General features: G+C 47.8%; 3 protein-coding genes across 10 annotated transcripts in view; 1 reads left to right on the top strand and 2 right to left on the bottom strand.

Annotated features, from left to right (window-relative positions):
• Positions 1 to 10,220, bottom strand: part of CTSZ (cathepsin Z) — a 22,406-nt gene extending 12,186 nt beyond the window's left edge. Inside the window, exons 1-8 of the mRNA XM_011934558.1 lie at positions 10,149 to 10,220; positions 8,312 to 8,416; positions 7,754 to 7,912; positions 5,003 to 5,181; positions 2,881 to 2,948; positions 2,656 to 2,749; positions 2,349 to 2,454; positions 543 to 662 (exon numbers count right to left, since the gene is read on the bottom strand). Of these exons, the coding sequence (XP_011789948.1) occupies positions 543 to 662; positions 2,349 to 2,454; positions 2,656 to 2,749; positions 2,881 to 2,948; positions 5,003 to 5,181; positions 7,754 to 7,912; positions 8,312 to 8,416; positions 10,149 to 10,220 (903 nt within the window). The remainder of the gene's footprint in view (positions 1 to 542; positions 663 to 2,348; positions 2,455 to 2,655; positions 2,750 to 2,880; positions 2,949 to 5,002; positions 5,182 to 7,753; positions 7,913 to 8,311; positions 8,417 to 10,148) is intronic.
• Positions 10,221 to 11,824: 1,604 nt separating this feature from the next.
• On the top strand, positions 11,825 to 17,552 carry TUBB1 (tubulin, beta 1 class VI). 8 transcript variants are annotated; one of them, XM_011934526.1, is made up of 5 exons: positions 11,825 to 12,086; positions 15,334 to 15,442; positions 15,978 to 16,088; positions 16,192 to 16,284; positions 16,891 to 17,552. In XM_011934526.1, the coding sequence occupies exons 1-5, from the start codon at positions 12,030 to 12,032 to the stop codon at positions 17,268 to 17,270; spliced, it is 750 nt and encodes a 249-aa protein (XP_011789916.1). In that variant the 5' UTR covers positions 11,825 to 12,029; the 3' UTR covers positions 17,271 to 17,552. The 8 variants fall into 8 exon arrangements, with proteins under 8 accessions (XP_011789916.1, XP_011789914.1, XP_011789909.1 ...); XM_011934524.1 differs by having other exon boundaries at positions 16,192 to 16,319; positions 16,563 to 17,552; XM_011934520.1 differs by having other exon boundaries at positions 12,030 to 12,086; positions 16,192 to 16,217; positions 16,290 to 17,552.
• A 3,476-nt stretch (positions 17,553 to 21,028) lies between these two features.
• On the bottom strand, positions 21,029 to 24,691 carry ATP5E (ATP synthase, H+ transporting, mitochondrial F1 complex, epsilon subunit). Its single transcript, XM_011934517.1, has 3 exons — positions 24,544 to 24,691; positions 22,635 to 22,761; positions 21,029 to 21,194 (listed from the first exon to the last, which is right to left on the bottom strand). The coding sequence occupies exons 1-2, from the start codon at positions 24,573 to 24,575 to the stop codon at positions 22,638 to 22,640; spliced, it is 156 nt and encodes a 51-aa protein (XP_011789907.1). The 5' UTR covers positions 24,576 to 24,691; the 3' UTR covers positions 21,029 to 21,194; positions 22,635 to 22,637.
• Between the last annotated feature and the right edge of the window lie 78 nt (positions 24,692 to 24,769).

Genomic DNA, 24,769 nt, shown 5'->3' with positions numbered 1-24,769 from the left:
GAGCCCTGGAGAGAGGCCCCAGCCTCACATCTGGGCCCAGGCCTCCCCTAGGAAGGGACCCGGGGATGCGGCCACAGCCGCCACAGAAGGGTGCCAGCGCCTGGCTTTCTAAACCCCTTTTCCCAAAGGCCCAGGCCCTTTCGGAGGGACGGTTCCCTTTTGCAGAGAAAGAAGGAGGGATCTTTCTAGATGATGCCCCAAAGGAAAATTCCACTTGGCGCATGCATCAGGAGTTCTACAATGTGACTTGCAAAGATGTCTGAAAAGGTTTTCTGCTAACAAAACTCTTCTTAGTCAAATGAGGAACCAAAAGCAGAAGTGGCCCCCCAGGACGTGGTTTTGTAACTAGAGGAGGGCTTCTCGCTCCCTGCAGCCCCTCTGAGTGCTTGTCACGGCCTTGGGGCCTACACCATGGCCTCCTTCTCTGGTAAGAACAGGGCCCAGCATTCTGGGCTTGGGCCTGACAGGCCCTTGCTGGGGGCCCTTGGCACAGGGCCCTCAGATGAGCTTGCCCAACTCTCTTCATACTCAGTGGCACTCACCACATTCCGAGGGTGCCACGTGGGCAAGGGGAAGTCACAGCAGCTGCCTCCTGACTTCCAGCAGCTTCCATGACCATTCCCGGAAGCCCTGAGGTGGCCATGAAATCCCCGTATGACTGTCTGAGCGGAGAGCAAGGCTGGAGAGCTGCTTCGTCAGCCCAGAAGTTTCGGTCCTTGTTCCCCAAAAAGTGGTCAGTGAGGCAAAGTGTGGACCCGGGGCTCTATCTGCTGATGTGTCTCTTGTTTGTTTGGCAAGTTGCTCATGGAAACCATTAGTGTCCATCCGTCATCAGAAGGCGGGGTGGGGTGGCCATCCTGAGAGAAGCCCCCCAAGGTTGAGCTGGCGGTGGGGGTGGAAGCCAGGCCTCCCAGCCTCTGGGCATAAAAGGAGCGGAAAGAGAATTGCCAATAGGGGGCTTTCTTCCGCTCATGTCAACTCTCTGGCCTCCCTGACTACAGGAGCTGGGTCCTTGTGAGGAAGAAATCCAGACACAGCTGCCCCTGCTGGGTCATCAGGTGGCATCTACCAAAGCGGCCGTTTTTTGGCCTCTTCTAAAGAAAAAGCTAAGAACTCACAAAATTTTGCGGTAAGAGACATTGTGCCCCCACCCTCCAAGGACCCATAGACTGTTATGATCCAGGTGCTATGAAATGAAGTCCAACAGCACATTCTACAGCCTGAGAAACAAGCCTGGCGACAGGAGGGCCCCTTGTGCTTGGCCTCTGGTGCCTGAGCTGTGATGTCCTGGACCCTCCTCCCTGAATCTGGGTGAAAAGGCACCCAAGGTGTAAGCTTCTCTTTCCTGTAGCATGGGGAGAGCTGGGGTGCTTTGAAGATGCTCCGAGACTCTCCAAGCAGGTCCAGTGCATGTAGAAGGTATCAAGACAGGCAGGTCCAGCAAGGCAGGCACACGGACCCCTGCAGTCACATGGGGCCCCAAGTCCTGAAGTGTAATGCAGAGCTGAACAAGGGCCTCTCCAGGTTCACTGTGCCCTGGGTCCCACAAGTTATGTAGCTGGCTCTGATGACAGCAGCCGCACCTGCTCCATCACAAGTCCTGTACATCACCTGCTTTCAGCCCAGAGCCTCTGGCAAATCAAACTCACAAACAAGGGTTAGGAGGAGGGATGAGACGGTCAGGGAGGGAATAAACAGTCTGCTCCCGAATATGCTGGCACAAGGCTTAGTTTATCTGGGGAGTTCCGAAGAGGAGACTCTCCGGATTTACCCTATTGAAAGTTGGTTAAAGGGAAGGATATTTTTAGGCTAGTAACAAAAGGGATGTCCAAAGTTGACAAGTTGTGGCCCCGGGGTTTCCCTAACATAGAAGCAATTCAAGATCAGAATCTGATGGAAGAACAGGGCAGGAAGAGAGGGAGGGAGTCCATCCATTTGAAATCATCACCTCACCTTCCCTTCCCTTCCCTTCCCTTCCCTTCCCTTCCCTTCCCTTCCCTTTTTCTTTTTCTTTTTCTTTTTGTTACAGTCTCGCTCTGTTGCCTGGGTGAGTGCAATGGAGCAATCTCGGCTCACTGCCACCTCTGCCTCCTGGGTTCACATGATTCTCCTGCCTCAGCCTCCCGAGTAGCTGGGATTACAGGTGCTCACCACCACACCTGGCTAGCTTTTTGTATTTTTAGTACAGACGGGGTTTCACTATGTTGACCAGACTGGTCTTGAGCTCCTGACCTCGAGATCCTCCCGCCTCGGCCTCCCAAAGTGCTGGGATTACAGGTGTGAGCCACCGCGCCTGGCCTAAAATCATTTTCAACCCAAGAGGAAGGAAGGGGCCTGATCAGACTTACCTCTTCAGCGCCTTCTGATGGGTCCAACACCGCAAACCAAGCAGAGACAAGGCTCCTCATCTCTGAACCTGGCCCTGGTTGACTGGATGAATGTATGGCTGCCACACTGCTCCAAGAAGCAGGCAGGCTGTGTCATTTTGGGGGTTACTAAAATTGTGCAGCAGAGGATCCTAAATAGGTTTTTTGGGTTTTTTTGTTTGTTTGTTTTTGGGGTTTTTGTTTGTTGATTTTGTTTTTCCCTTAACTTGATGCAAGATCTTAAACATGTTCCTTGTGGGGGTGGGGCTGGCAATGGCCACAAACCCACCCAAACTCAAATTCCAGTGCTGCTATTAGTGAAGGATGTTTAGCCGGAGGAGTTCTCTGAAGGGCACGCAGATAAAGCTGGGAGGTGTCTGGGACTGGAAAAAGAGGAGGAGCACATTGGGAACCTGATAGACAGGCCACCCCAGCCGTTTCTTGCTAGGGACTGCTTGCTGGGGGTTGAGTTTAGCCCCAGAGCTGTGTCTCTCTCTCTTCAAAGGAGACTCACCTGCAGAGCAGTTTGGGGACTCTTGGAAACTGGAAAGGTGTGTTTCCTCCTGAGCTGGCTGCAGGTGCCTGCAAGGTGGTTTTGTGGATACTGACTCATCTCATCCGGGCCAGGATCCGAGGAGGCTTGGGGCAGGGCACTTGGACCTTCCTACCTCTGAGGCCCTACTTGCCTAAGCATTGCTTCTAGCAGCCCTTTATAAGCAGTTGTGTGCCAGCACCTTCCAGCTTGGGGGCAGAATTGAGTAGGTATTTAGAGCGAGGCGTCTCCCCTGAAACCACTTTGCCTGGAAAGCTGGCACCTGCCCTGGGTTTTCCTCCCTGGAGGTAACGGAGTCATTCCTGCTCCCAGTGGTGCTTGAGGGCAGAGGGCTGAGCCAATGACGTTCTAGAGGACTCTGCAGCCCCATTTGATCCTTTGCACAACGCTGTGGGTGGGGGTGGGGGTGGGGAGGCAGATGCTATTACTCCATTCTACTGATGAAAAGACTGAGCCTCTGGAGATGTCAGGAGACCTGTGCTCAGCATGAGGCTCCTGGGTGGCAGGTTCGAATCCAGTCCCTTTTTTTTTTTTTTTTTTAACCCCATGAATTCTCCTGGAAAACACATGATCCAAGGCCACAGACACAAAAGCCTATTTATTTCTAAAAATAAGGCTGATTTTTCTCCTCATTATGATAAAGATCAGCACTCAGTCAGGCCAGGGCTGGCCCACCTTCCCAACCTGGCGGAGGAGAACACAGATGAGTTTTAACTGACTGTGGAATGGCCCCGAAATCCTTTTTCTCCTTCTCCCTTTGTGCCATATTGTCTGGCTCCCACCCCGGCAAGCTGCAGACATTTCCTATTATTCCACATTCCTGAGTTTAGCCACATCCTGGATACCAGCATTTGTTTGGGTGGATGCCGACAATGCTCGCCAGGCTAGGCTGGTTTTGCAGGGCACAACGGTTCCCTCACCAGCTACAGGAGTTCCTCTTGATCCACTTGGTCAACGGGTCAGAGGCACTCGCTACCAGCCAGATACCTCTGCAGTGAGGGTCTTCAGATAGGGTGGGTCAGGTTTGCAATCCACCATGCCACTGTCCCCAGGCACCACCATGCATCACATCCTGGCCTGGTTGTGTCATGGGAAAGGGGATCCCAAGGCAGACCCCAAGAGAGGGTTCTTGGACCTCATGCAAGAAGGAATTCGGGGAAAGTCCGTAAAGTGAAAGCAAGTTTATTAAGAAAGCAAAGGAATAAAAGAATGGCTGCTCCACAGGCGGAGCAGCAGCATGGGAAACTCAGCTATTTATACTTACTGTTACTTCTGGATTAGACACTAAACAAGGGGTGGATTATTCATGAGTTTTTCGGAAAGGGGTGGGCAATTCCAGGAACTGAGGGTTCCTCCCCTTTTTAGACCATACAGGGTAACTTCCTGACGCTGCCATGGCATCTGTAAACTGTCATGGTGCTGGTAGGAGTTTCTTTTAGCATGCTAATGCATTATAGTTAGCATATCATGAGCAGTGAGGACTAACCAGAGGCCACTTTCATGCCATCTTGGATTTGGTGGGTTTGGGCCGGCTTCTTTATCACATTCTTTTATCAGCAAGATCTTTTTTTTTTTTTTTTTGTTTTTTTGTTTTGTTTTTTTGAGACAGAGTTTCGCTCTTGCTACCCAGGCTGGAGGGCAATGGCGCAATCTTGGCTCACTGCAACTTCTGCCTCCTGGGGTCAAGTGATTCTCCTGCCTTAGCCTCCCGAGTAGCTGGGATTGATTACAGGCGCCTGCCACCATGCGTGGCTAATTTTTTGGCTTTTTTTTTTTTTAGTAGAGATGGGGTTTCACTATGTTGGCCAGGCTGATCTCGAACTCCTGACCTCAGGTGTTCCACCCGCCTCACCCTCCCAAAGTGCTGGGATTACAGGCCTGAGCCACGGCACCCAGCCTTTCGGCAAGGTCCTGTTGACCTGTACCTTGTGCCGACCTCCTATCTCATCCTGTGACGTAGAATGCCTAACCTCCAGGGAATGCAGTCCAGTAGGTCTCAGCCTTATTTTACCCGGTCTGTATTCAAGATGGAGTCGCTATGGTTCAAACGCCTCTGACAGTTGCACAGTGACTGGTGGCGCACACTTGCTTAGGTGTGGATGTGGCTCCTTGGGCTGACATGATGAGGGCAGCCTCATCAGCATCACCTTTGGGGCACACCCTGTGCAGCACAGCATGTAACAGACACAGCCCACCCATGAACTCACCAGGAAGTCTTTCAAAGGGGCACTCAATGACTACCCGATTGAATGTGTTTGCCCTCTAAAGTTAGGCTGTCAGCAAATATTTGTTGAGCACCTAGTATGTGCAGCCTTCTGTTTTCTTCCCCGGGGATTCGGCAGTGAACAAAGTCCCTGTCTGCAAGGACTTGTGTGTTCTGCATAAGGGAACATGTGGAAAAGTAAAATGCTCAGGAGGTAGGAAGTGCTTGGAAACAGTTAAAATGGGGAACAGGAGAGACTGGGGGCAGTCTCTGGAGAAGTCTGGTCTGGGACCATTCTTTTAGGTATCCAGTGAGTTGGGATTGAATAATGAGACAGCCATGGAAGGTGCTGGAAGGAGACTCAGCAGAAGGAAGACTGTCTGCAGAGGCCTGAGAATGTGAGTGCATTGGGTAAGTGTGTGATGCACTGGGGAGAGCCCGTGGGGAGGCCATGGACAGGTGGGCTCAGCCTCCAAGCTGCAGGGACCATGCGGGCGCTCAGGCCAGCTTCACACGGCCAGCCCACCTCTCCCCTTCCCTCCAGCTTCTGCCATCTGACAGAGGCTCTGCTGGCTTCCTTCATCCCCCACCTAATTTCCCTGCCTAGCAGGTTTCCCATCCCTGCCTCATGGGGCATGTGGATTTTGGAAGATGTGAAGGCACATATCAACCTTCCTTTTGTAAGAGGTTTGGGTTTTCTCCCGGTTGTCACTGGCTTTCCAGGAGGGCAGTGGCTGAGAGCTGATTTCTGTTTGTAAGATCCCTCTGGTGGCTGTGGGAAGGATGCTGTGAGTGGAGACAGTTGTGGGACAGGAAGGGGCCCTGGAGGGGAGAGCCACAGGTGATGGATGAGGAATGCTGCTGGAGAGAAGGGGAGAGTAGATGCATCAGGACATCCACCTGGGAGCAGGGCTTGCAGGAAGCAGTGACAGAGTGAGGAGCAGGGGACGTGAGCACCCCGGGCGCCTGGAGCCTGCCTCTTGACCCCTTGAATTGTACCCCTGGATGTAGGTGTCTGAAGACCTGCAATCCATTTCTGGTTCTGCCACATTTTCCTGAGACTTGAACATGTCAGTTCCTCTCTGAGCCTTAGTTTCTTCTTCTACAATGTGGTGAGAACCATCACTCAGCTCGAAGGTGGTGGCGTCACACAGGCTAAACGAGGGAGCACGTGGGAGACGGCGGCGGCAGAGAAACTGGTCAAGGCCGGCAGAGTGGGAGGCTAGTGCTGCTTTCACCCTCTAAGTCCCTGGAGGGCAGGGCCCATATTTTCTACTTTTCTGAGGTCCCTCAAAACTCATACATCAGAGATTTCCTGGACAAACATTGGGCTTGAAGAGTATATATTTTTGTTCGATTTCAGCTCCAGGTGCTGACCCATTTTATGCTTATCTCTGTTCATGCCACAGAACATCGTCTATCACTAGCTGCAACTTCGGGAGACGGGAAAGATGTAAGTGAGAAGGTTCGTGTGTCCATCTCTTCGATCTCTGCAGCAGTTCAGGGGAAGTGATGGTGGTGTGTCTGTGTGTGTGTGCGCGTGTGTGTTTGCAGTTCAGGGGAAGTGATGGTGGGGTGTGTGTGTGCACACGTGTATGTTTTCTCTTGTAAATCAGAGCTGCCGCAGCCTGCATGCTGTTCACCAGTGCACCCAGAGAGACAGCAAGGTGTATCCACCCTCTGGGCTTGGAGGCTGGACAGGCGTGAGGAGCAGCCAGGGTCTGCCTGGTACAGGAACCATGAGCATCTCAGCTGTGGGGGAAGAAGGTTAACACTCCTGGCTCAGTGAACACCAGCAATGTCCTCCTAGTCCCTCTCCTCTTGTAGTTAGTTATTCATCCTCCTCGAACTTTCTTTTCCAGTAAGAGAACACACACCGAGGCAGGGTACAAGAAAGTGGAGCTCAGCTCCTCTGGCAGCCTGCCCACACCCGCTGAGTCACTCATAATGGCCCCTCAGATGTCATTTTCTTGCTAAGACATTTGGAATAATTTCTGGTTCTAAATCACACGCAAACAGTATAATTCAACAACCTTCTCTGAGTTATTCAAGAAACTTCAATGCACTCAGAAGTGGAAGATCGGGGCGGATGAAATCAATGAATTCTCTGAGTGCTCTGTTTTTCTCTGAATTCGATTTCATTTGCCAAATGGAGGGTGGGGGCAGCTCCGTCTGACCCCTGGGGGATAACTCCTGGGGGAAGTCTGGAAGCAGCCGATTCAGGGTTTCTGGGTGACACTGGTTTTTCTTATCTTCCTGGTTCTATTCCTGTAACAGACCCAAGTGTCATGCAGGAAAAGGCTTGCTGCCATGGAGCCTTCTGTGGACTGCTGTGACAGGCCACTGGAAGAGAGGGTTTCAAGCTCAGGGCTGGGCTGGTCCCAGTTGGGAATCTCAAGTGTTGTGGGCCATGGGCGTCCTCGCCACATTTGCTGGGAGGAAGCTCCTGCCCTCCGCCCTCTGGGGCAATGCTTGCTGATCTCACCTCAATGCAGTCACTGCTAACCTGCCTTGGTCACAGCCCTTTGTAGGGGGGCAGAAAGCAACTTTGTCACTCATCACAGTGGCCCCTGTTAGTCACCTGCTGCAGTTCAGGACCGGGGGCGGTCACCTTCACCTGGCAAAACAGACCTTGGGGTCGTGCCGGCATCTCCAGGGGCACTGTTCACCTATGTCCTGCACAGGGCCCGCTTCTACCAGTCCGAGGGCAAGGCAGACTGTATTCCCCACCTCATTGCTGGCACTAAGTTGGCACTCAGAGGAGAGCTGTTTCCTCTGGGGAGCAGGTACCTTCAGAAACAAAGACAAGAGAGTTGAGATGGGATGCACGGCTTTCCAGACCTGCCGCCTTTCCTGCCGCTCTGTTCTGCCCGGGCATTTTCAACTGAGACAGGCCCCGATGCCCATGGCCATGTCAGCTCTGCCGCACGGCAGGTGCTCCGTCTGTAGGTGTGGAATGCAGGGGCCTGTCTGCACCGAGAGCCGCATCTCCCCCTCCCACCCTGTGAAGCCCACTAGAAAACCACCAGCAGCAGCTACATGTTCGGGGTCAGCCCTGGCAGGTCCCTTCCTCACACCGACTTGTGACGCGGGAACTTTAATTTCATTTTTCATGTGAAAAAATTCAGGTTTAGGGCGAAGATGAGCCCCTGGGTGGTGGAGCTGCCACTCCGCCCCTTAGCCTCTCACAGCCCAGCGTCCAAAGCTCAGCGCTCGCCTGGCCTGAATAAACATGGCCGGCGATACAGGAATCAAAGCAAACAGGGCTTCTCTCTCTTTCCTCCTTTTTGCCAACTGTCCCATTAACAGAAAAACCTTTTAAGCGCCCACCTGAAAACCTGGCTTTTTCCCCTCCCTAAGCAAACTGAGATGGCCAAGAGGAATGTGCTGCAGTGCGGAGGGTGGGCGGAGGACCCCAGCACCCTGGATCCTGCTCACATGGCAAAGAATGAACACAGGCAGGTCAGAAATGCCCCTTGGGCCCAGTCCCGTGGTCCCTGCAGCGAGGCGGTTTGTGGCCAACAGGGGCTCCTGTCAGGAGCTGGGCCACAGAAGGCCGCGGCTGCCCACCGGTCACACCTTCCCCTAATAGCTCACTGCGGTTATTCCATCTAGTCTGTCCCCAAACATCCAGGTTTCTTGGAGCAGTGTATACCTTCAGCCTAGACCACCTCTTACAGAATGGAGGAAAAAGGTGACCCCGCCTAGAGAAGGACATGCTCGTGAATAAACACATCACTGGCTCTAAGAACACAGCCCGCTGTGAGCATCCCTGCTCAAACTTGCCCAGCTGTCGATGTGCCCTTAACAAACATTTACTGAGGCCCTGCCATGGATCAGGCACTTTGGGGACTCAAAGATGAAACGACACGGACAGCTCCCAGGCTGGCGGGAGATAAGGCATGTGTGTAAGTAATTAGCAAACAGGGCTGTGTGTGGCACTGCAGGTTCAAGTGCTCTGGTCCCCAGGAGGGGGGTGTCTCCGGCGAAGGAACTGCCTGTGGGAAGATCATGGAGCTGTCTTTGATCTTTGGCGGAGTCTCATAGGCAGGGGCCCCTGGGTGGGGAGGGAGGCTGGGGAGAGCTGGCGGGGACAGAGAGAAGGGGGAAAAGAGGTCGAGGCATGCCGGGAGAGAGGCTGGAAGTGAGGCAAGATGGGCTAACGTTTATGGAAACAGAATGGTCTGTTCTTAATTTTAAAATAGTCTGTGTCAATTTCTGAAAAATACTGCTGAGGACCTATGAATATCCTCCTCTTGAATTTGCACATTCTTCTCTTTACCTTTGGGCAGGGAGGAGGGCTGACTGGACCGGAAGCATCTGTGAGTCATGTGACATTCAGGTTTGAGCACAAAATGTTCCAAACTTAAGAGAAACATTGCAAGGGTTCTAATCTTGTGCTAACTTTGAAGATTCAGCAATTGTTACCACTTTGCCCCTTTACTTAACTGCTGTCTCTCTGTTGATCACATTATTGTGGTTGTGGAACTGGTTCAGAGTAAGCTGCCAGCATCACAACGACCTTGAAGTACAGTGCTTCATAATATGGGATCTCCTGGAAACAAGGACTTCCACTTAGAACCACCGTGCCATGATCAAAGTCAAGAAATGGAACACTGATACAATACTATTGTCCAGTATACACAGTTCTTATTTGAATTTTGACAATTATCCTCCCACCATCCTCTATAGGAGCCCTCTTCCCCGGTCCTGGATCCAGCCCAGGATCACGGGGTGCACTGTCAGTAATCAAGGGCAGCCTGGGATCTACACACTAGACAGAGGTGAGAAGCAGTCCCAGTCCGGGCACTCTTAGGACAGAGTGCTCTCTTCTTCCCCACCTCTAGGTTTCTCTTCTGCTTTATCGCTCAGGCCCTTTGGCTGTGTGTTTGAGCTCCTTTGCAAGTAAGCAGAAGCGATTTCCCCCAGACACTCCATCGCTAGCAACTTTCCTGATTGTGTTCCTGACCTCACATCCTGGGCCCCACCCGGCCTGTAGAGGGAACACAAGGTTTAGGAGTCAAACCTGGGCTTGGGGTACAGGAAGCACAGGCTCCTCATGGATCAGGCTGGGCTCCAACGCTTCAACCAAGGTCATGGGTCTGGCGAGAGGCAGGGGAGGGAAGGACCTCCAGGCTTCTGGCTCTGAGTTCAACAGTCTTGCCTTGAGTCCCTGTCCTGAGAGATGGTGTCCTTGAGCTGCTCCAGAGCTAGGAGTGCTCTCTTCCTAAGTAAGCCAGAGTTCCAAGAGTGCAGGATCTGGCCGCATCTACCTCCTTCCTTCCCTTGTCCGCAGCACCCAAGGTGAGCCCAGCGTATGACAGGTCCCCTTCCACAGCCATTCAAGGAATGGGGGCAACCTCAGGGTGCCCGGCAGACACTAAAGAGGCCTCGAGAGGCAGGTGCTCACTGGGTGGTGGTTGTCCACATCCTCAGGGCTTCAGGAGACCTTGCCCTGTACCTGCCCACCTGCACCTTGAGAGTTCAACAGGCACAAGGCAGTGCCTACCAGCTCTCCCCTTCTGAGTCAGTCTCTCATGCCTTCTCGGGGAGTCCATTCCCCATCTTCTTTGGAAGTGTCCACCTTCTCTCCCCCAGGTGGTGGGGAACTGCCATCCTCCTGGGCAAGGATATGGAGCTGGTGTTTGGCCTGGATGCCCTTGCCTAGTTGGAGGTAATAAAGCCTAGGGCTGGCTTTCGACGTTGATAGAAGCTTGGTGGCAGGGGATGTACTGAGGACCAGGAGACAGAACAGCTGCTTTCAAGCTGCTGAGTACCCAGCCTGCTGCCACTTAAGTACTGCATGTGAGGGAATGCAATTTTTTTTTTTTTTGACAGAGTGTTGCTCTGTTGCGCAACCTGGAGTGCAGTGGCCTGATCGTGGCTCACTACAACCTCTGCCTCTCAGGTTCAAGCAATTCTCCTGCTGCAGTCTCCTGAGTAGTTGTGACTACATGCGTGTGCCACCACACCTCGCTAATATTTGTATTTTTAGTAGAGATGGGGTTTCGCCATGTTGGCCAGGCTGGTCTTGAACTCCTGACTTCCGGTGATCTGCCCATCTTGGCCTCCCAAAGTGCTGGGATTACAGGAGTGAGCCACCACGCCCAACTCTAAGGGAATGCAATTGGGAGTCCATTTCGCTCTTGGAGAATTCAGGGTCTGGTAAAGGGACTCTATGGCAAATAGTAAGACCCCAGACAGCATGACAGGAGAGACGGAACGACAGAGCGGGAGCTGGGAAGGCGCAGCCCAGCCCTGGCATGGACAGGGCAGGGGTCCAAGAGGCCTGCAGGACACTGCAGAGTAACTTGCAGACAGGGCGAGAAAGGGCATGTGGGGGAGGGGCGGGCAGACAGTGCCTGATGCAGGCAATCCTGGGACCTGTGAGGCCTAGCTGTGAAGTCTCCCGCTGCGTCGGGGCACGGGGCTTCTGGGGACCAAAGTCTTGAAAAGGGGCCGGGAAGTTGGACAGGGAAAGCCCTTGGAGGTGGTCTGGTTACCGGGGTGAGCTAGGAGCCAGAGTCATCACACCACGGGCATCAGGGCCAGCATGGGCACCTAGAAGCCTGCAAACAGTGCCAGCCTCCAGGCACTGAGGTGGCCTTTAATCTTGCACTCACTCTCTAGGAAATGATGGGGCAGTATTCTGTGTTGAGAGAGGAAAAACACCGCCTTCCAAAAGCATGACAGGCAGAAAGCAGAGAAGGGCCAGGACTGGCTGAGGGCGGGGAACTGGGCCTCTGGGGTGGACACACTCTTGGTCACATTGTGAGGGTAGCTTAGTTGGCCAGTCCCACCACTGCAGTGACCACAGTTGTGTTGGGCTCACACCAGTGAACCGAAGCTCTGGATTCTGAGAGTCTGAGGATTCCGTGAAGATCTCAGACTTGGGCTCAGAGCAAGGATGCGTGAAATTGTCCATATTCAGATTGGCCAGTGTGGCAACCAGATCGGAGCCAAGGTAAGTAACGTCTGGTTACTAATCCTAGCTTTGCCACAGTCCACAGAGGCGGACAACCAAGAAAATACCCTAAGTTAGCAGGGAAGACAATGAGTCGAGCAGATTTCATGTACTTGCTAAGTATCAGACAATGCCTTTGGGCTTTAAAAAAAATTCTTCAAAAAAAATTTCACACGGGAAAAGAAGGAAACAATCTTTAAAGAGCTACAAGACACATGAAGGGCTTACAGTGTTAATTTAGTTAATGTTCATTGTATCCATAGACACCTAGGTACAACACATGCCAACCGTTACATTATATAATACGCTTATCATCTTTTGCTTTGCCCAGTCTGTTACCCAGGCTGGAGTAGAGTGGCAGAATCATGGCTCACCACAGCCTCAACCTCCTGGGCTCAAGCTATTCTCCTGCCTCAGCCTCCTGAGTAGCTGAGATTATAGGCATGCACCACTATGCCTGGCTAATTTTTTAATTTTCTTTTGAGAGAGAGGGATCTCACTTTGTTGCCCAGGCTGGTTTTGAACTCATGGGCTCAAGTGATCCTCCCGCCTCCGACTTCCAAAGTGGTGGGGGGATAGGTGTAAGCCACCGCGTGTGGCACTTTTATCATCTTTTATTTTTTTGAGATGGAGTTTTGCTCTTGTTGCCCAGGCTGGAGTGCAATGGCGTGATCTCGGCTCACTGCAACCTCCACCTCCTGGGTTCAAGTGATTCTCCTGCCTCAGCCTCCCCAGTAGCTGGGATTACAGGCATGCACCACCATGTCTGGCTAATATTGTATTTTTAGTAGAGATGGGGTTTCATCATGTTGGGCAGGCTGGTCTCGAACTCCTGACCTCAGGTGATGTGCCTGCCTTAGCCTCCCGAAGTGCTGGGATTACAGGCGTGAGCCACTGCACCTGGCCTACTTTTATCATCTTAACAATGAACTTCTCATATCTAGAAACAGTAATTTGTCTCAAAACAGCTTTTTGAAGTTTTTTGAGAAACTTTCTATACCCTGTCACTATGGTGTCTTTTCCCTCCCCTCTCATGTTTATTACAACCCTTAAAAAAATCAATTACTGTTTTATTACTATGCAATTGAAAATGTAAGAGATAGACCTAAAATAAAGTTTTTGTGTACAGTAACATCATTAATTAAAATACACTGCCTGGAATATAAATGTGTTTTTCTCTCCCTTGCCCCCCTGCTTAAAATTTTCTACCAAGTATGTAACTTACTTGGCCAACCCCAAGAACACAGATGCCCGAGCCCAGGATCTCCAATCTTAATTTTAAGATGGCCAACTGCACTGAGAAAATTTACCGTGTTCTCTTTGCTATTGTGAAGTTACTTTTACTAATATGAGATGCATTAAAAGTAAGGTTTTAAAACACCTACATGCATCATCCATCAATGACACTTGGGTTGTTTCTGCCTTTTGGCTATTGTGAGTAATGCTGCTAGGGAACAACTAAGGCTGTTAAGTGCAGGTGTTTTAAATCCGGGGCAAAGAAGTCACCATTCCTCCATGCCTCAGGGGTAAGACATTCATAACTAACACACAGAGAAGTTGGAGGCAGGAGCCCTGCTGCTCTGAAGCTGGAAGATAACACAGAAAGGGGCCCTTGAGAGACTGTTGGGTTCAGATAGGGTCTTAGCTCTCACTCTAGAATTGTATTGTCTAGCGTTGAGAGTCCTGGCTGACTCATCATTTAGAGCCATAAGAACTTTAAGACACATTTAATTCGGGGTATCTTAGAACTTGAATTTATTTATTCTTCCACTCCCTGAACAGTGCTGGCAGTTTACCACGAACTAGTGCCTTGTTATTGAGACCATGGCCAGAGCAGCGCTGTCATTTACAAGATACGGTTGGAGTTTTAAACGTACCCTTGGGGATTTTAATATTGTGAATACATTTTCATTGCATTTTAATATGTGCTTTTCAGGGTGATCAGAAGGAGTCTTCCCAGTAACTGGGAAGACTTTGGCAAGACTTTGGAAGACTTTGGCATATTAAGAGTTTGGCACGTATCTATATTAATAAGTACTGTGTATGTGATTGGAAGTGCTGTATGTTTCAAATAGTTACTAGAGGACAACAATGAGTAATTTTGAGTTATGTGTACACCTGATCATCAAAAATGCACATTACTGGCCGGGTGCGGTGGCTCATGCCTGTAATCCCAGCACTCTGGGAGGCCGAGGCAGGTGGATCACCTGAGGTCAGGAGTTTGAGACCAGCCTGGCCAACATGGCGAGACCCCGTCTCTACTAAAAACGCAAAAATTAGCTGGGCATGGTGGTAGATGCCTGTAATCTCAGCTACTTGAGAGGCTAAGGCAGGAGAGTTGCTTGAACCCAGGAGGTGGAAGTTGCAGTGAGCCAAGATTGTACCACTGCACTCCAGCCTAGGTGACAAGAGTGAAACTCTTGTCTCAAAAAAAAAAAAAAAAAGGCCAGGAGCGGTGGCTCACGCCTGTAATCCCAGTACTTTGGAAGGCCAAGGTGGGCGGATCACGAGGTCAAGAGATAGAGACCATCCTGGCCAACATGGTGAAACCCCGTGTCTACTAAAAATACAAAAATTAGCTGGGCATGGTGGCGCATGCCTGTAGTCCCAGCTACTCAGGAGGCTGAGGCAGGAGAATTGCTTGAACCCAGGAGGTGGAGGTTGCAGTGAGCCAGGATCACGCCACTATATTCCAGCCTGGTAACAGAGCAAGACTCTGTCTAAAAAAAAAAAAAAAAAGTGCTAATTACTTAAAATCATGCACACAGGTCCAAGTTATGGGTTGCTTGGAAAAGTTCATGAAAATAAATCCCCAAAGTGAAATGAGATATTATTGTGAAATCAGATAAGAATTCAGTTTATTTTCCTGTAATGGAATCTATACTTTACTAGCTTGGAGCATTATAAGGAGAAATTAGAGCTAAATTGACATTAAAATCTAAACAACAGCTTTAATATATATAATGGCCTGATTTTAATAGGAGGAAAATCCGATTTAGTATTTTGTGTTTGACATTTTATTCAAGGAGTTCAGGTGGGGAGAAAATGCAGTGTTCATATTACTTCATATTGCTTAGTAGAGGCAAAAAGTGAATGAAGCCATGGTTATTTATGAAAAGGTCCAAAAAGAATGTCTTGGGGAGGGTCAGGCAACCCCAGGGAAACAGGCCTGGGAGTGCTAACTTTCTCTCTGGTTAACACAGCCTTTTTCTGGGTCCGTTTACTCTGACCTTCCTCCTGCTTTCAGTTCTGGGAGATGATTGGTGAGGAGCACGGGATCGACTTGGCTGGGAGCGACCGCGGGGCCTCTGCCTTGCAGCTGGAGAGAATCAGCGTGTACTACAATGAAGCCTACGGTAGGACTGGCAGGGCTCTGGGAGCCGTGGTCCCGCAACTGGGAACATAAGCAGAGGAAGGGCAGAGGCTCAGGAGATGGAAATGTCAAAGCAGTGATGTCTAGGTTCAGGGAGGCGACAGGCAGGGCAGCAGCAGGATCCCAGAGTGGTGGGTCCCCAACCCTTGGTCAAGAGGCAGGACTGGGGAAGGAGCTGCTGGATGGGGCACACACCTTAACACAAGCAGGTCAAGTACTCACTTCCCTTTGTGGCTTCACAAATGAAACCAGGATCATTTCCAATGCGAAGAAAGAGAATCTCTGTCACTGGCAATACCACAGAGCAGACAATGGAAATTGTTTCTTGGGTATTCTATAGATTTGTGGTATTGTTGTTGGGGTAAAAAATATGTTAGAAACTCAAATCTCAACCTACCAAGGGCCCCTTTCTAGAATATCCATGAAGTTTTTGGACCAGTATCACAAAGTTCTATTTTGATAAAACATTAACTTTTAGAAAAACAAGTAGGCTGACTTTTTCCTATTTTTCTACACAGGTAGGAAATATGTGCCCCGAGCAGTCTTGGTGGACCTAGAACCTGGGACGATGGACAGCATTCGATCTAGCAAATTAGGAGCCCTCTTTCAACCTGACAGTTTTGTTCATGGTAGGTTTTTCCAGAAGGTTCCACCAGGAGCAGGGGGGATGCCTTACTGGTGCCCTTCTCGTTTCACTGTTCTTCCCCTGCTGGTTACTCTTTTTGGTCACAGGTAACTCTGGAGCTGGCAACAACTGGGCCAAAGGCCATTACACGGAGGGAGCCGAGCTGATTGAGAACGTGCTGGAGGTAGTGAGGCACGAGAGTGAGAGCTGTGACTGCCTGCAGGGCTTCCAGATCGTCCACTCCCTGGGCGGGGGCACAGGCTCCGGGATGGGCACTCTGCTCATGAACAAGATGAGAGAGGAGTACCCGGACCGGATCATGAATTCCTTCAGTGTCATGCCTTCTCCCAAGGTGTCGGACACGGTGGTGGAGCCCTACAATGCAGTTCTGTCCATCCACCAGCTGATTGAGAATGCAGATGCCTGTTTCTGCATTGACAATGAGGCCCTCTATGACATTTGCTTCCGTACCCTGAAGCTGACGACACCCACCTACGGGGATCTCAACCACCTGGTGTCCTTGACCATGAGCGGCATAACCACCTCCCTCCGGTTCCCGGGTCAGCTCAACGCAGACCTGCGCAAGCTGGCAGTGAACATGGTCCCCTTCCCCCGCCTGCACTTCTTTATACCTGGCTTTGCCCCGCTCACAGCCCAGGGCAGCCAGCAGTACCGAGCCCTCTCCGTGGCCGAGCTTACCCAGCAGATGTTTGACGCCCGCAATACCATGGCTGCCTGTGACCCCCGCCGTGGCCGCTACCTCACAGTGGCCTGCATATTCCGGGGCAAGATGTCCACCAAGGAAGTGGACCAGCAACTGCTCTCCGTGCAGACCAGAAACAGCAGCTGCTTTGTGGAGTGGATTCCCAACAATGTCAAGGTGGCCGTCTGCGACATCCCGCCCCGGGGGCTGAGCATGGCTGCCACCTTCATTGGCAACAACACGGCCATCCAAGAGATCTTTAACAGGGTCTCTGAGCATTTCTCAGCCATGTTCAAGAGGAAAGCTTTTGTGCACTGGTACACCAGCGAAGGGATGGACATAAGCGAATTTGGGGAAGCGGAAAGTAACATCCATGATTTGGTATCCGAGTACCAACAATTTCAAGATGCCAAAGCCGTTCTAGAGGAAGATGAAGAGGTCATGGAGGAGGCAGAAATGGAGCCAGAAGATAAGGGACATTAACAGTGAGAGAAGCTGTGCCGTGGAGTTGCTTACAGAACAGTTTCTCATTAGATGAGTGTTTCTCCTGCAGCACTCCAAAACCTATTCTGCACTGCAGCACAGTGAATGATACGCACTCATCATTAGCTTCGACACAGGGACTGCGGGAGACAGGTGGGGAACAGCTGACAGGCATTAGGGTCTTTGCTGACATTTACTAACCTTGAAGAGTTTGACATTCAATGCATACTTATTAACTTAAAAAAATAGCAAATTTATTGTAAAGTGCTCCCTTTGTTTCAAAGTGTTCACTGAGTATTTTATTACATGCCCTGTGCCAGGCATCCAGACTACACGTGTGGATTTGCAGGAAGCCACTGGAGTTGGTGTTAACATTTTTAAACTTTAGCAGCACTGATAAGCACCCTGGAATCCTCACTTGGTATCCGAGGGTTACTAAGACTCTTCCCTTAGGTTCTTTCCTTTGAGCAAACACTGCCTGCCATCCTGCCTTCCTGTGCCTGCCAGCCTCCAGAAGAGCCAGGTGCCTGACTAGTACATGGGGAGCTACAGAGCCAAGGTCAATGTGAGTCAACATCCACTAGAAATATCCATGTTGTGTAGACCTGTGCACACACATGCTAACTGGAAAAGAGGAAAAAAGAAAAGCCACAGTCCTCTCCACAAAAACACCTGGTCCAAACATGAAAAACAAAAAGACAAGCAAAACTACAGAACTGCAGTCCTCTGATCTTTATTTCTGAAGAGCTAGCCTTTAACATATACATTTATATAGTTTAAATTTCTTACTACTGTTAGATCCCAGTAATTCATTAATAATCATCCTTGGTTTTCCTTTTAAAGGCTCTTTTGAAATGCTCTTTTCACTTTCATTCAGCCATCACCCCCTAAAATGCTCTGCAGCCTCTCTGCTCTGAAAAACGGCACACCATCCGCTCGGCAACCATTCAAAGGCAGGAATTAAGCAGCAATGGCTGCAGTGTCCTTCTCAGTTACAGAGGACATCGTCTCATTAGGGAACTTTTACAGTTCAAATTAATTTGCAGAAGTTGCCATAAATGTTTGCATAATGACACAGCTTTAACCACTACATGATTTTAATCTGCTCACATTACAACAGGACCAAATACACAAGAGCGTAATCAAATCATCCGTAACTTCTTAATTACAGTTTACCTATTTCTGACATGCAGCACTGCCATCTCTTCCAGCACCATCAGGGTTTTAATGGCCCTCTAGAATTACCACTGAGATACACTATTTGATCCATGGATAACTGGTAATGGGAAAATGCTCCGACCCTCAATGCAGTAAATATTTACTTGCAGGCAACTGGGTTCTCATCTCTTGATTTGCTTTTGTAATCGGCAATAAGAAAATAGCAGGTGGATGGATGACAGTTGCTCATTCTGAGAAACTTCACTCTTTTCACGTATGCATCATGAGGAAATACTAAATACATACCAAGAGAAAAATACCTTGCCATCGGATCATCAACAAGTCTTCTATTTACAAACTTCAAAAAACACAATGCAACAATCATGTTTTAAATGCTTTCTACTTGTGGTTCAAGAAGTACTAGATTTAGTAAGAAACTCCACCTATATACTTAGTTTGAAGTTAGTAACTTCCTGAGATGCTAAAGACTTACAGCCTGCGATTATAAAGGATTTACACATGCTTCCTCTGGAGCTTTACTTCTAAAATCTAAAAAGGCAATGAAATAGGTGTAAGGAGAGAGGGATTTAAACCTTTTAAAAAACTTTTGCTGACTTATATTACTGTAAAGATTTGTTTGCTCAATAGTAATCATTAAAGTACAAAATAATTCAATTTTAAATGGCAAAATTGCTTTATTTCAGACTAAATAAATTCCTTTTCTTGAAGCCTAACCAACCAGACTGAGTAGTTAAAAATATTTAGAAATGCATCTCACCATCCTACTCTTTCGTATGGTAGAAATAGATTTAAAAACACAAAACACAAACTAGAAACCTAAGAAATCTGTCCCTTTTGATTTTGAAGAGCTTATTCCTTTAGCAGTATGGTTGCTACGGCGACCTTGGTCTCTCAGAGACCGAGGTCTCTGAGCACAATCACCAAATTTTAGAGCTTGTCCAATTCCTTCACTTCGCTCACAAGGACTACGTGAACTAAGAGATTAACTGACAACCTCAAACATCATCCAACTAGTTAGTGGGATAATCATTAAGTTGGTCTGATTGGGGTCACCTCATCATTGGGCACAGTCATCCTGCCAGTGACCCAGCACTGCTGGAGAAAGGAAGTTTATTTCATTATACTACTCGTTCAGGATATTTACTAATTACAGAGAAAAGAGCCTCTAGCAATCTCTGCTGGACAGTAAACTTGTCTTTTACTCAGTTACTTCACTCCTTTCCATATCACAAACCCTGTCCCTAAGTCTCACCTCTCTACCCATCCGCCTCCTTAATAATATACCATCTCTATACCAATAATCTACCAATATACTACCAATCTACTATACCATCTATATACCAATAATACCCCATCTGCCTCCTTAATAAATGACCTATCTCTAATTACCGAACTGGAAATAATTTAGCCCCTTTGCCTATTAGTTACTTTATTTGTCCCGTGTCAAAAAGGCCTGACAGCCTTTCGATTCCTTTATTCCTGTTCTCTATAATGGAGGATGCTTCCTAGTACCTTAATCTTGGGGACCACAGCACTGAACTGAGGTGCCCTAACTTGCAAGCAGGAGGATGACAGCTCCGAGGGGAAGGACTCCAAGGGCTCCTAACCCGCTGTTGTCCAGAGGCACCCTCTCACTCAATCGGCTCTGCCTCTCTGCTTGCGCTGTGCTGAGAATTCAGTAAAACTTACAGGTCAAGTGTAGGGACAATAAGTCATTCCCAGAAGCCGAAAACAAAGACATTCTATTCGGCTCAGCCTCGGCATTGCTGACAGTGGCCCCGATAAATTATTGTGAGCTTAAGTACCATGTGAAAGCTGGTCCTAGAACGGCGTTTCAAAATTTCCAGTTCAAATTTATTTCTCCATTCTCCAAAAACAGTTAAAATCAGTCAATTAACTTTTCAGTGGTGTTTTACTTGCCCAAGCGCTTCCAAGTTTCAAAGAAAGATAACGACATAACTTGCAACAATTTTTCATCCCTAAATAATGAATGAATGAATCACTATGGAAATATCAAGAAACTGATGTTGTGGTCACCGTGTCTCAGACCTGTAGTCAAAACTCCTAGGTTTTAATTTCAGTTTGGCTATCAACTCAATGAGCAAGTTATTAAATAGCTTTGTCTCATTTCCTAAGAGAAATGCTACCAGAATATATTCATTTATAAAACAACGTGAAAAACATTTTGTGCTTAAATTCTGTAATTGTTCTTATCTATAGGTTTTAAGTGCACAATACAAAACGAGTACAATTTAGTATTTCTTCTTCTAATCAATGCTTTTAGTATTTAATAATTATTTCCATTTAGGTTACTGATGACCATGTCATTACTCTGACACGGCAACGATTCAAACGTAAGGGATTACACAGCCTCAATGACAGCAGATAACTTTGATCACCAATTAATGTCATGAAACAACTATTTTGAGACATTTTCAAAATCCTTTCTGAATCCCTTTGGTCACTAAATATTAAATCTGGCTTCCCCTGCTTTTAAGAAACCCTGGTTCACATGGCCATAATCATGCAGCTGTGCAGAGTTCCATTAAAGAAAATGAAAAAGTCTGACAAACTAAACATCAAGAGTAACAGTGAACCATACTTCAATTTATTGACATTGTCAATTTATGAACAAGACAGGATTTTTTTTTTTTCCCCATGAAATGAGATCCTTTTCAATCTGCCATAACATGTGCCCACACATCTTCACCTTGGAAATGTAGCATTTCAAGCTTTAGTCAGGGTCTAGGAGGAAAAAGAAAATGCAACAGTTGCTGGCTAGTTCTCAGTTTTCTTAAAAACTCAACATGAATATAAGAAATAACTTCCTTATAGTGAACTGTATAACCATGGCTATCATTCACACTGCCTTGGCTCAGATGTAAAAAAAGCACTGGTTGAAGTACACAGGCTTAGTCAAGCAGGCATTTCTCCGCTGAGTAAAAGTAAACACTCTCCCTGCAATAAAGAAACTACTTTGCCTTGAAAAGACACTAATATCTCCTTGTGCTAATGAGGTGGGGTCAGTAACCCCGAAGGGCATAACAGAGAGAGGCTAAAGCTTTAAGGGGATGACACTACTTCCTGACCCCCAGGACTTTGCAAAATCTCAGTGTTAGATGCAGTCTGGTGGCTCTGAGCCGAGTGAGGCTAAATGATTTTGTTAGCTTACTGTTAAAATAAAACAACCCAACATAAAACCAGGTCTCATTACTCAGAATTATGAGATTAGACAGAGAGCCCCTAGAAAAAGGGCTAAATTCAAAATACTGCATCTCCAGACTTGTAATAAAATATTTACTAATTCAAAATGAAAATGAAAAGTTAGGGGAGACAGTTTCAATAAGTAAAATTGCTCATAACCACAAGCTGCCAAAGGATTAATATTTATCACATTTCTGTGCTATTATGGGTGTGAAGATTTTTAAAAGCAAAACTAGAAAAATTAAACCTGAAAAACATCTCTGATAATTTGCCTTGCCTACTTTTGAAATAACAATGTCAAGAAAGTACTTTTGAGATCAAACCACTTTTATAATTTGGAACACAGAAGTCTACACTTATCAACTGTACAGAACTTTTTATTTCATGTGAATATAACTTTACATCACCAACATGTTTGAAAAAGTAAAATGAACCAAACCCTCTGAAAACATAATAAATTAGCAAAACAGTATTCACTGCAGGTTCTTGCATATTTTATTGCTTGATGCAACAGCAGGACCCTTGCCTGTACTTGCAGTTACTATGTTCGGGAAGTAGTGGTTTGTGAGAATATTAGTAGATGTGGGGGAAAAAAATGTGAAGAACTGTAGTTTTTTATGCTCTTGAACTGTTATGTAACTCCAATAGCAATTATAAAAGTGGGGAGTTCATTCTCCAAGTTATTTGATTTGTGCAAATGAAACAGGTTTAACTAAAATAAGATGGCTCTCTACCTAAGCATTGCTAAATGAATTGAAAATCAATGTGCCAATTACTTCTGCTTGTCGGGCCCAAAAAGACTTTCTTTTTATTAGGCCACGGGACTTCTACAACCTGCATGCTTTAAATTATATTATCCCAATAACTTCCAAATACACTGACTAAAAAATGAATAGAACCCAAAATTAAAATTATTTTGATTTTTACGGTGCTCCAAAAACTTAAGATGCAACTGCTCTTCTAAATAAATCACTAACTTACAGATTATTCCTTCTTTACTTTCACAATTTTTACGCTGCTGCCAGAAGTCTTCTCGGCATTTGCTTTGAATTCTGTCTTCAGTGCATCTCTGACTGCTTTTGCACAGATCTGGGAGTATCGGATGTAGCTGGGAGAAAATGAGAAAAGGTATATAGTTAATTATCAATATTCCAGCCAGACCAGTTGTTACTGTGCTTTCGCTTTTCTTCCTGTACTTTTTATTTTGGTTTGGTAGTACCTTATTACAGAACTGGATTTAAAAATATGACTAATGCCAAAAATAATCTATACAAAGAAAAAGAACACTAGAAAAATATGTACCAAAGTATTAATTGGTGTTTGGACAGATGATCTTTGATTTTTCTTCTTTGTACTGTGTTTTCTCTTTAGTGTATAGTAACTCAAAATATAAGACGCATAAATGCTTTTAAAAATCCCACAGCACAGAAAAAAAAAAAAACCTGAAATGTTTAGAGACTATAACAAGAATGCATCATCAATTCTCTCCTCAATTTCTCTCCTTAAAACTTTTATTACTCTTGGAAAATGAGGTATACATAATTAAGAGAAAACTATTTTGAATTATAACACTTCTTTCTAAATTATTTAAACTCTTTTCTGAGAATACTGAATTCTGTCTCACAAGTCTGCCACTGAAAATACCTCCTAATAAAGATTTCTAAATTACACTGAAAAGTGCTTAGAGAACATTATCAATTCTAGCAAAATTGTAAAACCTGCTTCCTGTTTGGTAGATGGACTCCCATCACGTTGTAGTTTCCAAAAGATGTCAGATCACCTTTCCCACTTTTGAAAAACAGGAAGTGGGGAGGGCTGCTATTTTCTCATGTTTTAGAATTTATTTTGGGGACTCTGAGGTATGAGTTGCAATGCCTGCTTCCATTCTTACTAACTGGTGACCTTCAGGCTGTTCAACCATTTCAGCATGTTTATTCACCTGAAAAAACAATAGAATAAAAGGGTAATACCTGTCCTGCTGATAGCTGGGAGGAGGAAAAACAAGTGCGAAAAGGTATGGATCACAGGGTAGGTTGCCTAATAAAGGGTATCTACTACCTTCCATCCTTCCAATTCTACAAGACTTCGCTTGCTTGACCTCAGCAAGTTGGGAAGCTCCGTTGTATTCACATGTACCCACAAAATGGAAAGTGCTACACCATCTAGTCAACTAACAAGGTGTGCCACCTGGAGCAAGGTACTTCTGCTCACTCAGGTGCACGGGTAAAAAAAATTAGATGTGACACCTAGACCAATGGTTTGCGGTTCCACTATTGAGACACCATGTCCTCAAGTGGGTTCCATATTTGAGCTTTCCAGCAACCACCTCTCACCTTTGTGCGGAGCTCTGAATAGTTTACCAGTGGCTTTCACCCCTTTTACACGGAAACCTGAGATCAACAGGACTTAATAGTTTAAAAAAAAAAAGTGTAAAGTTGTAAAAGGCTCCATTTCGATGCTGGATTAAAGGTCAAAGCGGCTAACAGCTATCACATGGAGAGAAATCTCCTGTTTACTGAGGTGGATGTGACTGTACTACTTTCACCACCTGGCTCCAGCACCATTCTAGAAGAAAAAGGTTTGCTGAGTAAGAGCTGGCCTCTGTCTCTCGAAACCTCCCATTCACAAAGGTGTCCACGGGCACTCTGCGGGTGCTGGGCCGCACCTGCGGGAAGCGAGGCAGTACACAGACGCACTCCCACACGAGGCCGAGGCCGCGCCTGCCTGAGCGCTTTGCCCACAGCGACGCCATCTTGGCGGCGACGCCCGAGGTTCGGCCCAACCCCGGTCACGCGTGGGGCCACTGCTCCGTGTCCTGTATGACCTCTGGGCACCGGGATGCGCGCGAGCCGGGCTCGCGGAGCCCTTCCCTCTGGAGGCCTGGGCCTACCTGAGTCCAGCCTGTCGCCAGTAGGCCACCATGCTGTAGCGAAAGTGGGGCGCGTCGGGCCGAATCGCTAAGACGCCGACAATGTCGGCTCAGCCGGGCGGTTCAGCCGCAGGAAGAGCAGACCACAGAAGCGGAAGGGGCGGGGCGTGCGGACCTGCCAATCACCGCCTCCTACCCGGCCCCGCCCCTGAGCACGGCCCCTGCTGCCCTGCCGCGGAAGCCCCCC

The sequence above is a fragment of the Colobus angolensis genome, unplaced genomic scaffold (genome assembly GCF_000951035.1).
Source record: "Colobus angolensis palliatus isolate OR3802 unplaced genomic scaffold, Cang.pa_1.0 Scaffold136, whole genome shotgun sequence".
Lineage (NCBI taxonomy): Eukaryota > Metazoa > Chordata > Mammalia > Primates > Cercopithecidae > Colobus > Colobus angolensis.
Note: the sequence above shows the minus strand (reverse complement) of the source record. Positions and strands in the feature narration are given on the sequence as shown.

Excerpts from the sequence above, each read along its gene's own strand:
- TUBB1 (XM_011934519.1), top strand. The coding sequence starts at position 12,030 with ATGCGTGAAATTGTCCATATTCAGATTGGCCAGTGTGGCAACCAGATC. Across the intron at positions 12,087-15,333 it reads GCAACCAGATCGGAGCCAAG|TTCTGGGAGATGATTGGTGA; the intron begins GTAAGTAACGTC and ends TCCTGCTTTCAG. Across the intron at positions 15,443-15,977 it reads GTACTACAATGAAGCCTACG|GTAGGAAATATGTGCCCCGA; the intron begins GTAGGACTGGCA and ends TTTTCTACACAG.
- ATP5E (XM_011934517.1), bottom strand. The coding sequence starts at position 24,575 with ATGGTGGCCTACTGGCGACAGGCTGGACTCAG. Across the intron at positions 22,762-24,543 it reads TGGCGACAGGCTGGACTCAG|CTACATCCGATACTCCCAGA; the intron begins GTAGGCCCAGGC and ends ATTTTCTCCCAG.